The 12,932-nt window shown below is 45.4% G+C and overlaps 1 protein-coding gene across 7 annotated transcripts in view; it reads left to right on the top strand.

Moving 5' to 3' along the window:
• ep400 (E1A binding protein p400) overlaps positions 1-4,436 on the top strand; it is a 31,269-nt gene extending 26,833 nt beyond the window's left edge. For 5 of the 7 annotated variants that reach the window (XM_017435316.3, XM_017435314.3, XM_017435313.3 and 2 more), the window contains 10 exons: positions 96-141; positions 220-326; positions 477-678; positions 774-901; positions 997-1,224; positions 1,915-2,071; positions 2,328-2,482; positions 2,998-3,147; positions 3,253-3,324; positions 3,493-4,436. In XM_017435316.3, the coding sequence (XP_017290805.1) occupies positions 96-141; positions 220-326; positions 477-678; positions 774-901; positions 997-1,224; positions 1,915-2,071; positions 2,328-2,482; positions 2,998-3,147; positions 3,253-3,324; positions 3,493-3,804 (1,557 nt within the window). In that variant the 3' untranslated portion in view covers positions 3,805-4,436. The remainder of the gene's footprint in view (positions 1-95; positions 142-219; positions 327-476; positions 679-773; positions 902-996; positions 1,225-1,914; positions 2,072-2,327; positions 2,483-2,997; positions 3,148-3,252; positions 3,325-3,492) is intronic. The other 2 variants (XM_017435315.3, XM_025010358.2) reach the window with 2 other exon arrangements.
• Positions 4,437-12,932: the final 8,496 nt, after the last annotated feature.

Genomic DNA, 12,932 nt, shown 5'->3' with positions numbered 1-12,932 from the left:
GAGAGCCAAAGCATCTCTTATATTTAGAAACAACCATTTTTGTTTAACGAGGGAAAGTTTAACACGCATATGTTATTTATTTTTTATTTTTTTAGACTGGAACAATTAAAAATGTCGCTGGAGGCACAACCATTCAGGCTGGTATGTTCCACGCAGTGTTTTACATTACAGTGCAGTTAATGTTTTAGTAGGAAATTAATTTCTGTGTATTTCTGCAAGCCACTGTAGGAGGGAATGTGATTGTGAACACAGTAGCTGGAGTTCCCCCAAGTCCCTTCCAGGCCAATAAACGCCTTTCGTCTCCAGTCATACCAGGCACCCTGTCTGTGAGTCATGTTCGCTTATTACTGCAGCCCTGGAATTAATTTACAATGGCACAAATAGTCTCTGAGCTGGCATGAAGAACCAAACTTTGGAGTCAGCAAGATGGCAAAAAGAAAGCTGTGTTCATTTTGTTGTTTTCGTCGTCGGTTCAGCCTGCAGGCACAGCTGGAGCCCAGGTGGTGCACGCACAGCAGAGGGCTGTTACTGCTACTGCTGCTTCCGCTGAAGTGGTCGCGATAGCTGCAGGCCAGAGCGTCCGAGCCGTGACCCCGGTGACCGCGTCTGCCGTCGTCTCTACAACTCTGAGCCCAGTGCAGTCACAGAACCGCCCCCTGGTTCCTCAAGTCACGCCAAGTACAGCACCTAAGTTTGGCTGTTTGCCCTGAGTTTTATTTAATGTTATGTTTTTACACATCTAAATCATCTGTTGTTGTGTTTTGTTTTTTCAGCCCCAGGCATGCAGTTAACACAGAAGTCTACCGCGTACCTGCAGATGCTCCGTCAGCAGCAGCTGCAGCAGCAACAGCAGCAGCAGCAGGCTACTTCGCCTCAGATCAAAGCTGTAAACAAACCTCAGGTACACCAGTAGCATCTGTATGTAAGACACAAAGAACCTGTACAGGTCATTCTTAAAAAAAACAAACCCTAACGTGCTCATGTGCGTGTTTTCAGGAGTTGATAAAAATGCAGAAACACAAGGTGCCAATCCAGCAGCAGCAGCAGGTGGCTGCAGCAGTGGCAGCAGCAGCAGCAGCCCAGGGACAGCAAGCCGCAGTGACCCAGCAGACGGCCCAGGTGCAGCCCGCTCAGGCCGGCCAAGCCAGCCCACAGATAGCAACCGTGGCAGCGTCCAGACCTGGAGCTCTACAGAACCCAAGCACCGTGCAGGTGGCCAGACTGGTGAGACTCAAAAACAGTTTCATTCGTCACATCTCTCCACACGTAAATGCAAAATTTGCTAAACACGTTGTGGCTGCATATCTTACAAGGTAGACCGACGGAAAAATATTAACAGGTTAATAGCAAAACAAGAAAATATGCCACCCAAATGTAAGGGCCCGCAAGTGGCAGCCATCTTGTTTGATTACGTTAGCACCTAAATGACCGTTCACTTATCTGTCCTGTCATTCATTTAATTGGTCTTATTAGGCAGTCCTTGTGGTTGGTCCAGTCCACATCCATGAGGGGGCAGTTAGTCTTATCAGACACATCAGCTCTTAGAGTTGTCTACTTCTAGGACACTTCATCATATCCATCCATCCATCCATCCATCCATCCATCCATCTTCTTTACCCGCTTGTTTAAACACTGTTAGTATCAGAAAACAGGCGTAAAGTTCCAGAGTTCATTCTCCTTAGGCCACTGAGTTTCAGCTGAAACTAAGATAAAATCATTCTGTTCAAATCAGTGAGTTTAGTCATCACACTGGACACGGTGAACAGATCTCACAGTCAAATAATGGACTCATTTAGCTGATAGAATAATAGTATAATTAATAAATTAAGTCTGTATCTGAACTCCTCTCAGCTGATATTAATGATTCAGGTCGTGTCTGCTTTCATGCTAATTATTCTGTGTTTTGTCTCACAGACTCGAATGCCAGCTCAGGGTCAGATCCAGGCCCAGGCAGGACAGACGGCTCAGGTGACCCTCACTAAGCCTCCTGTGGTGTCCGTGCCAGCTGTGGTGTCTGGAGTCACTACACTGCCAGGAATCAGTGTGCCCATCGGACCGGCACAGAAAGCTGGTGGGTTGAAAACTCTTTTGTCTCTGTCAAAGTCAACCCAGTTTTCACGCATAATTCTGGTCTGGGTTTTATGTCTCCTCTTGGTTTAAACCATAAAACTACATTAAATGTAGGAGAAAAGGATGCAGCTGTGTTTGTTGTGATTTAAAGCTAATAGAGCTCAACTGGGTGGTTTTTAATGGTTTCAAAATGTACTAATATGATTACAGTCTGCTGGTACGACTTGATGTTCCACTGTTTCTTTTTCCTTGGTCAGGTGGCCCCGTGCTGGCGTCGCCTTTCCCCCAGATGCAGGTGCAGCAGCTGATTCCGATGAAGAAAGCGCAACACCCGACGGCCATTCAGGCGGCAGCTGCAGCCCAGCAGAAAGCAGGGCAGCCGCAGCAGGGACAGGCCGCTGGACAGCAGAAGGTAATACCAGTGTCAGAGTTAGACATGTAGAGAAGCATGGCAGCAAACAATCATTTTGTTCCACGTGTGGAGCAGAATTCAGGAAATCTGTGGGTTTACAGTTAAATAAATCAGTCTATACCTCTGTTTGCAAAGGGAGCTGTTGATGGACAAATTCTGGGAACAGTTCCACTCCTGGTTCCAAAGCCAGGCCATAATTATAGGTGTTATGTTATAAGTGGGTTTTTTCCCTCTGATCCCCAGCCTTCTAACTTGGTCAGGTGACAATGTATTCAACCAGGATCACATAATTGACATTTGTGAGATTTTAGGTGTAGATTTTGAGTATCTAATCAAATAGGATTCTCACTGAACATTTGTACTGCTGGGTTTATGAAAAACATGAATGGATGTCTAAATAAACATTTCAAAGGGTGTTTATAATCACTACCCAAAAAAGTTTAGTTGATTCTGAATTAAGTGTAGAAAACAAGCTAGTTTGTAAAAAACAAATTTCCTGCGAAATTGGTACCCAGCAGGTCACGATGCAGGCAGCGCAGACAGCCCAGCAGCAGAAGGTGACCTACACCACCACCACCCAACTCCAACAAGTAATCAAGCCCCAGTTCTACACTACGACCTCCATCGCTCAGCCTCAAAAAACCACTGCAACGCAACAAATCCAGGTGGGGCAGCAACAAAAGACAATTATGCAAAACACAATATGTAGCAATATATAGAAAGGATCTGTGGCGCTGGTATGAGATTTTCTTGTTTTCTGCTCTTCTCAGGTGGCTAAAATCCCTCAAATCGTGCAGCCGACTGTGGCCAACATTCAGCAGATTGTGTCTTCTCCTCAGCAGGTCAGAGTTTCACTCGGTCCTTCATCAGGAACCTGACATGTGTAATCAGTTTAATGGAAAGCTCGTTGAGGAAGAATCACACAGCTTTTGCAGGAGAAAGAATCACGTCGCACGTGTCAAACGGGAGAAAAAAAAAAGCCTTTTTTGCTTTTTGTTGTCTGCCTACAGATCCAGGCCCAGCCCCAGACTGTGACTCTGACCCAGGCAGCCACGTCAACCACGGCTCAGGTGCAGATGATTCCCACGGGGATGGCCACAGCCCAGGTGGTGCAGCAGAAGATCATCCAGCAGCAGGTGGTGACAGCGGCCCCCTCCCCCCAGATCCAGACCCCGCCTCCGCACAGCCCCGCTCAGCAGGCCGCGGCCCCCTCTGCCGCAGAGTCGCCGGTACAGCAGGCCGCTCAGCCCGCCAAGAACCAGGCTCGCCAAGGGGGCGTCAGGGCGAAAACGCCTGCCAAGCCCAGTGGGGGGAGCAGCTAGGAGGACTCACCGAGTGTTTGTCCCAGTGAAGCGCCGTCTGAGTCCAAACAACTGGCTGCATTAACCACAGCAAACCTTCACCTTACTCCCGCTTAGTTCTGATTATTAGGGTTTTGAGTGCCGAGCTGTTCGAAGATCAGTCGTGATCTGTCAATATTTCTGGTGGAATTCGAAACGCGTCTCACTGAATCGATGCTTTGTATCCCCATTTCGTTTGTGAACATAACTTTAAAAATGAATCCTTACAGACTGCCCAGTCCACCGTACTCTGCAAGTCCTGACTAATGTTTAATGGTCATATACCTGAGGACTGAGTCATTCTCCATTCATATAAGTGTATTCATAAATAGTCTATTATGTCCGGTTCTGTTCTTTAGATAATTAAGTGGGGAAAAAAATGCACGTTGCTTTAGCTGTTGTTGTTTTTTTTTGTTATTATTATTATTATTATTTGGGTAAATACACTGTAAACATGTACTTTAGTATTTTGTGTTTACTCATAAATTGTTTTTTTATCGCTATCAGAGGAAAAACAATTGTAAATATCAACAAAAACATTTGTACTTGTAAAGTAGTTGTGTTTTCATTGGATTTTTCAGCCTAATTGTAATAAAGTGTTTTGTTTTTATACACAAAATCATCTTTTCCTTTCATTAAAATGTTGTAAGTACTTTGAAATCCTGTGAGTTCTTCAGATGCATCCCTTGGTTTCATCACGCCGCACACACACTCACTCCTGTTTTCAGTTTTAATTTTCACACGAGTCAAACGCCTTATTGGGACCGCAGGCTGTTTATGTTATAGACAAATACTCCTCACCTTCTCTCACTGAACTGAAGCCAGGAGGATCTGGTTTTCAGGAGCTGCCATGTTGTCATTTTGGAACCAGAGTCTGTGCACTAAGTCTCACCTACTAACAACTGTGTCACATGACCTTATTTTTCAGAGTGAATTACCTAATTACAGCTAAACGTGTTAGAGAAATGAACATTTGAGCATATAGACTCACTCTCTCATGGTCAGGGATGAGTCTCTGCCTTAGGTGGAGGAGTTCAAGTATCTGGGAGTCTTGTTCACGAGTGATGGATGGATGGACGGATCAGAGCATCGTCCGCAGTAATGAGGGTGTTCCTTCCATCGGTCGTGGTGAGGAATAAGAGGTAAAAGTCAAAACTCACAATTTACTGGTCCGTTTATGTTCCAACCCTCACCTGTGGTTTTGAGGTTTGAATCATGACCAAAGAATGAGATCCTGGATACAAGCAGCTGAAATGAGCTTCCTCCGTAGGGTTCAGCCTTAAAGAAGTCAGTTGAGGTGGTTCAGGCATCTGATTAGGGTGCCTCCTGGACGCCTCCCTTTGGAGGTTTATCAGGCATGTCCCACTGGGAAAAGACCTCGGAGCAGACCCAGACCTCTCTGGAGGGATTATGTATACTCTCTGGCCTAGGAACGACTTGGGATCCTCCCAGGAGGAGCGGGAGAGATCCACAGTGATGTCTGTTCGGCCTGCATGTTTTTTTTAATCACTGAAGGTCTATTTCCACTGTAGTAACAAATACAATCCTTCACTGGCATGGTCTAAATTACTTTAAACTTGCTGGGATCACATTTTTTTCAATCAGGTTACACATAAAACGTTTTAAAAAAGGCAGATTCTGAAGCATACATACGTCACTTTGAGTTAAAATGTGAAAACAGTCAAGGAAAATGCTGTGTAAAGAGCTGCTTTATTCATTTAGGTTCATTTTGTTTTTTTATACGTATAAGATCAGTGCATATTCAAATTAATTTTACATATAAAAAGTATGTCTAAATGATTTAAGTTAAATGTGGGTTTTTTTTAAATAATTGTACTGCTGGTCGTCACTGGAGATGACGGGCTGACAGATGTGATCGGAGCTCCGATGAAGACCCTGACTGCACTTCCAAGGACAAAAACAGGAGTGAGTCAACAGCATCTGTAACGTATACTCCCTAAATTGCCAAATAAACTATTTTCAGATAAGGCAAACAGCTACCAAAAATCCAAGTAATATGAAAGGAACCTTGAAACGATGAGGTTGTATTAAAGCAGAGGCAGATGGCCGCCCATCCTGAGCCCGGTTCTGGTTCTGCTGGAGGTTTCTTCCCTTTAAAATGGAGTCGTTTCTTCCTACTGTTGCCAACGTGCTGCTCAGGATGGACGACTACAACGAACTGAAGATGTGACCAAATCTGCTGGCTTTCCCACAAAGAGAACATCTACATCTTTTGCTCTGTATGTACTGAGTTTGACGGGTCTGGGTCTTTAGGTTGATATTTAATTTAATAATTTACTCTTGTTTTGATTTTCAAACCATTTAGAAGCTCAGAAGCAGTTCTAGTTGCCAGTACCGACACGTGTCTGCTTGTTTCCTGAACAAAACACAAAATCTGCCTAAAGATCCTGCCGATGTCCTGTTTGCTCACACGGGGTCACTGTTTCATCACTGTTTCATCACTGTTTCATCACTGTTTCATCGCTGCTCCTGCTCCATGGGAGAAAAGGCCTGCTCCTTCTGATTTTCCAGCTCAGTGAAATTTCCCCATCTGCTCCTGGGCGCACACCCTGCCTCTCTCCCGTTCGGTGGCACTCGGCAGTCAGTCCACATTGTCGGCTGAACGGGTGAGACAAGGGAGGTGAGGTGGAAGAGGGCGCTCGGAGATGAGCAGATGGGCAAAGCTGGTCCCTCTGACCGAGATGGCTCTCGTTCGTACGAGTGGAGGGGAGTGAGGGGTGGATTTTGTACAGAACTCAAAAATGAGCGAGCCCTCAGTAGGCCTTTACACCTGCGAAATGTGTGAGACAGATCAGCCGTACGAGCTCAGAGCTCAGTCAGAGTGGTGGTTGTATGAATCACACCACTTCAATCCATACTTCACAGATCTGTGAATGTGTGCATTTGAGAGCTGCTGAGAAGCTCTTATTCTCATGTTTTACAGCAGGTAGTGGTGGAGCTAGCTGCACCGAGTGAGCGAACAAATGCACGGCGTTTGGGCTGCGGTGTCAAACCAGACGAACCGAGAGTGACTACATTTCCAGCTGCACAAGGCAAGCCCACTCCCCCTCTCACAGCAGCAGCAGCAGCACTGCTGGAGTGCTTTCTGCATCTTTATTTGCAATCCTGGGAAATGGATGAGCAGTTGTGTCGTTTTGCCCTCCTACTCTGACAACAAGCCTCCCACCATGCGAGCGTTTACCCCAACAGGGCCCTTACACCCTCTGAAAAGTGTCGAACGTTGGGCTGTTCTCGTGCTTTTGTTTTTCTTCTGTATTTGCACAAAGTCATGGAGGGGAAAAAAAAAAAAGATTTGAACAACAGCTTCTGGCACCAAAGATGATACAATCATTACGTGTTGTGACACAACTACAGCGGAGGGATTAGTGAAGCAGGGGCTTTGTTGTTGCCTAAGAAACAAGCTTCCTGGCTCAGCCTTATTGCTCTCAGCAGGTGATAAAGGCCAACTCCTCTGCCTGCTCTCCTCTCCACGCCATCTTCTGCCCCGCTCAGGCATTGATCACACAGCCTCGGGGGCTCCCCTGCTAATGATGCTGCACCGACGATGCTGATGATCACCGCTACTGGAGGAGAAACAGGCCAGCTATACTAAAAGGTTGCTATGGCAACCAACTGTGAACCCCCAACCCACCCCATCTCCTCACACCGCCCCTTCAGTGGCCATCACAGAAACCCTTGAAACAATGGTTGATGGAGCGCACACTGGCGATGCAGCTTCTGGGATTTTCTTCGTCTTTCTCCTCTGAAAGGATGAATCGCATCAGGAGCAAAACAGCACATTCGCCCTTAAAGGGATAGTCTAGTCATTTCTGAAGTGATGTTATCGGTGATTAGCACGTCCGTCTTCTTGCCCCCGTGTGTCTGTCCTGAGCGTACACTATGCTCAGAGGCTGCTGGATGTATCAGTCCACCTTGTTGCCAACTCCTCAGGAAGGAAAGTCGCTTTTGGTTGTCCTTAAAGTTGTTAGAAGACGCCAGCTGACATCATCACCTAATTTGCATAGTTACTCATATGTGCATGTAATTGTAATGGATGCTGTAGGAGAGAGGAAAAATGACTAAAAAACACCTTGGTGGTGTTTAGAACTACAAATAGACTTTCTTCTGGTGATTCTTGTGTTTTAATGTCCCAAACCAGAACCTCCTCCTTTATCCAGGCTTGAGACTGGCGTCTCTTAAAGTCTGCAGAAACACCAGAACGAGGCGCTCGATAAACTGCTAATTGCAAGATAGTTTATAAACTGGTCTAAATGCTCCTTAATCATAGCAAGAAAAACACAAATTTGGCAACACCGAGTCCGTCTGATCATCACGCCTAGTCAGTCCAAAAGTTTAGTTTAGCTTTGTTTTGTACGCCTGAAAAATATAAATATATAAAACCGAATCTTGTTTGGCCAGCCATACGCAGGGGTGCTACCAAAGAGGGGACTGGGGGGACAGTGACCACCCCTATAAACCTGCTGGCCCCCAACTGGCCCCCCATCATCAGACAGACTGATCCTTACAAGTCCTTAAAAGTCCCCCAAGTTGAGATTAGAAGGGTACTCGTGAGCAGAAAAATGGTGCTTTTGATCAATTAGTATTAAAAAGAAAATTTAATATCCAAATATATGTTTTAAAATGAAAATAAAATATCCCTGAAATAGGACAATAAGTCTAAACTGAACAAACAAAATACTAAGATCCAGACAGCCGATGTCCTCACACCAGGATAAAAGGTTTCAGGAGGTTATATGGATATAACCACCTTTTTTTAAAAAAATGTGCTTTATAAATAAACTTGAAATTGATCTCTTGTATTGCAGCCTTTTTCAAATAGCCTATGTGTGACAATGACATAATAAGATTCCTGAAATTCTTTTATGGCCATCTGGTTTTGGTCGCCCCAAGATTATTAGTGGCCTCAGCAAACATCCTGGAGGTGTGCTTTAGCCCTCAGCCCAGCCTGGATGGTGACTTCTGCCTTTTCCCTCCATACTACCTGTTCTGTGACCGATAAGGTACTAACTACATACAACTTTCTGACAGAACATCGCTTCAGAAATGACCAGACTGTTCCTTTAAGCTCAAACTCCTCATGGAGCTGCTCTGCGCCAGACAGAGAAAGCCTCCAAGCAACTTTCAGTAAACGTGATTAAAAATTGTCACTTTAATCCATAATAACACGGACAAACAGTGAGATGTTTCCATGGCGGCCTGCCCCTCGTCATGAAACGGCTTGGCTCTGTTTAGTCTTCTCCCTGTGCTCTTCAAGTCTTCTACAAGCTGGGAGATGCCTGAGGCCAACACAGGACGGGCCCGTTGCTCCAATGATGAGTCACGGGTCTCCTGGCTTACTTCACTCAATAGCAGGGGGATGATGGTGGGGGGGTGGGGGGTGGTTCCAGTGGTAATTGCTTTGCATGCAAGATGAAGTGGGAATGCACTGGAGCTGACACGCTCCACTTCCCTGGACACGGTGACAGGAAGTGTCATTCGGCACAAGAAGACAGAAGAAGTCTGCCTCTCCCTCCTCCCTCCCCCCACTCATTTTTTTTTTCCCCCTTCTTGTCTATCTCATCCCGTGCACTTGTCTCCAGCATTCGTCCTCTTCTGTTTCTTCCCTTCTTCCTTCTTCTGTCAGCTCACCACTCTCGGCTGCTCAAATCTTCCTCATCCGCACCTCACAGAGCGATGGCCATGTCTTGGCGACGGTGACCTTGCGTGAGGTGTGGCCCTGCTCTCTCCCTGCCAGCAGCAGCCTCAACCCTCGAGGCCCATCTGCCTCTTCTGCGAGCTTACATGCACTTACAGGGGTGTCAAACTCCAGGCCTCACGGGCCACTGTCCTGGATGTTTTAGGTTTTTCAACTCCGACGCACCTGATCCAAATGATTTAATTACCTCCTCACCAAATCATCAAGTTCTCCAGAAGCATTTCCATAAGTCATCCATTTAAAGCAGGTGTTTTAAAGCAAGACCACAACTAAAACATGCAGGAGAGCGGCCCCCGAGGAATGGAGTTTGACACGTGTGCTTTAGGAGATACTCAGATCCACTTTCCAGAAACTGAGCCACAATTCAAACTGGATTCTAAAAGCCTCCACCCTCTACTCTATACATCCGTTACAACATAGTGGCGTAGTTAACTGTGATGCTCTGAAATTTGCTAATAGTTTCTAGTACTGAGGGAAAAGTGCCAGCATTTCCTGTTCATAAGAACATTAAAGGGACATACAAGTCAACTAGACAGATAGAGCACTAACTATTGATAACTGTTTAACAGAGCATTGCTTCAAAGTTGACTAGTCTGTCCCTCTAAGCAGCTAAAGCTTACTTAATTAATGTGAAACAGCTCTTCTGCTTACGGGAAGGCGCTGGCAGTAGACTGACTAAAAAAAGGAATGAGCAAATGTTATTTTTAAAAAAGAGACAGAAACATGAAGACGTTCATTGCCAGCATGAGTCAAACTGCAACAAATCATTTCCAAGACAGTGTTCCCGTTTGTTTTGTTTCCCCTTAAAAGATGCCGCAGGGTCAGTCAAAGGTAATCAGGTTTGATACAAAAGCTTCTCGTGGTATAGATTTTGGTGCGTCGTATCTACGTGTCTCTTGCAAAACAGTGGCCAAAACAAGTTTATTAGGAGGCGGTCTTATTCTTGGTGTTTGTCATGTCCTTAAAGCGGGTTAAAAGGTTGAATAAACTAAACTGGAATTGTGACACAACTGGAACCGCTTCTGGGAGGAAACCGAGTTATGTCAACGCTGTACAGTCACCTCCAGCCGAATGTTTAGAGGGATACAGTTGCTCAGATTTGTTGAGGTGGGCTTTTGTGGTGTAGCTATGAGTAGTCAGTATCTTATCTGATGTAGACAGCACTTTGGGAAATGGGGGAGAAATGTTGACGGGAGGGATAGGGTTAATCACTGCTGAATGCAGAGCATATTTAAGAACCAGATTTCAACACAAGTCAAGTTGCAAAAGCTTCTCGGCTGTTCAAGGGAATGCGTGTCAGTAAACTTTGACTTGAATTAGTTTTGCATCACATGATTATCCATTTAAAAGACTTAGAGCAATTTAGACTGAAGGCCGGCCTTGTTGGACCACAACCTATGGTGTGTCGCAACACGTTCCGTGAGAAACACACATTGCATAACACGCAGTGTCGAGCATACACAGCTCATGTAAAAAGCCATGGGTGGGGGTGGGGGTGGGGGTAGTGGGGAACTTTAAGTGAACGGTGCAGTCAGATTGCGTTTTGTCTCCACTTCGCCTCAAGAGAGACTCCGTCTTTCAGCACGAACCTACAGCTGGCTGCGGAGGGGGAGCTGCTCTCACAACGCGGGCTCTGACGCTCTGGTCCTTGAGCTCCTTGACGTGTCCGTCCGAACCGCTGCCACACAGATGATTTGAGGTGGACGGAAACATCTTCAGTGCTAATTTCATGATACAGTTTTCAACTCGATAAGAAATCTTTAGAAGCTTTAATCTTGGGAGATCTTGTGCCTCGTAACTGTGCCTTGCTACAGCATAAAAGTAGAAAAAAAATTTTTTAAATCAGCCAGACGGTCTTTGCAGGGTCCAGGTGAAGTCTTTAGCTGTGTATTGAAAAGGAAGTGGGCTCCCCATTGCATGGAGCATGCACAGGACTTTCGCAGTAAGGTTGTGGTGACAGTATACTGAGAGGCCACGCCAAACAACATGGCTCCGTTGTCAAGAATCGAAGCAGGGCTCGCCACTCTGGCTTGTCACTGTGATCATGACAAGGCCGTGGAAACAACCTAACGCAGACGTGATACTTGGACCTGCTTCTTGAAATGGTCTTAGAAAGTTGTACCAGGCAGGAAGACTGCATGGATCACAGTCAGGGAGTAGAAGAGTGTCCCTGGGACACAGAAAGTAGCACAAAATTTCTTATTTGATGAACCTCATGACTGCCTTCACACTGAAGAAAGTTTTCAAAATTTGCCCGCAATCCAGCAAACATTCTTAAAGGTCATGACGGTAAAGGGGAGCGTAGAGAGTTGTCCTCCAGCATGAATGTGGCCTAAGATCATTCTGACTGCTGTTTACTGCAGGTAAGATACCAACTGCTCAAAACTGCTCCCAAAAAAAAAAAAAAAAATCTGAACTATCCCATTAAGGTGGACGGGAGATGAGGGATTCCCAAAAACACAATACATAGATCAATGTCGCTTGTATTACCACACACACACACACACACACACACACACACACACACACACACACAAAGGGAGTGAGTATGGTGCAAATTCAAACAAGAAAACCAAATCCAAACAACAGTCAGCAGGTGAGCACATACTGCTGAAGGAATATCTGTCTAGACACAAAACCCACTCCCTTACAGGAATAAACACAAGAACTGACTGTTTTTCACATATGATTCCACGAGGAAAACCATCTGTGTGTGATGGTTTGTGTGATCACACAAACATGTCAAAGATGTTCCCAAACTCCACAGGAACAACGCATGTGCTTCACATGTGATTTAAACATGTTTTCAGGTGTGCTCTGTAAGGACCGTCACATGCTCGATGGTGTTGCAGTCAGAACTGTTGCCTTGCTGATCCACATCGCTTGGAAAGAGGCCAAAGATGACATTAATGCACCGTATAAATAAATAAAACTCGCCAAGTTTTGTTTAAAACGGACTGATCTTAAAAGCTTGAAAGCATTTATATGGATGCAGACTCACAACTGCTACTTCTGATTACCACTCTCACCGAATCGACTTTGACAAAAATAGGTAATTGACGTGATGAGGCAAAATAAGATGTGCTCAGACAGAGGCACACAGACACACTCTCACACACACACACGGTCGAAACATCTGAGCAGTGGGTACCGTATGTCAGCTGTCAGCGACGGATAAATGCAAATCTGACCTATTTGTCAGAATGCACCTTTTCGAAGGGTTCATTAGGGGCATGATTGACCGCCCAATGTGTTCTGAGTTTGTGAGGGAATAAAGTTTTAAATCACTTCATGGTAAAACACGTGCAGCATGGGAAAAACTCTTCACATGTACATGTAAACAAAAAGCACAGTGACAACAGCAGAAAAAATAGGAAAAGACCCAGCAAGAAAT

The sequence above is a fragment of the Kryptolebias marmoratus genome, linkage group LG1, assembly GCF_001649575.2.
Source record: "Kryptolebias marmoratus isolate JLee-2015 linkage group LG1, ASM164957v2, whole genome shotgun sequence".
Taxonomy (NCBI): Eukaryota; Metazoa; Chordata; class Actinopteri; order Cyprinodontiformes; family Rivulidae; genus Kryptolebias; species Kryptolebias marmoratus.
Note: the sequence above shows the minus strand (reverse complement) of the source record. Positions and strands in the feature narration are given on the sequence as shown.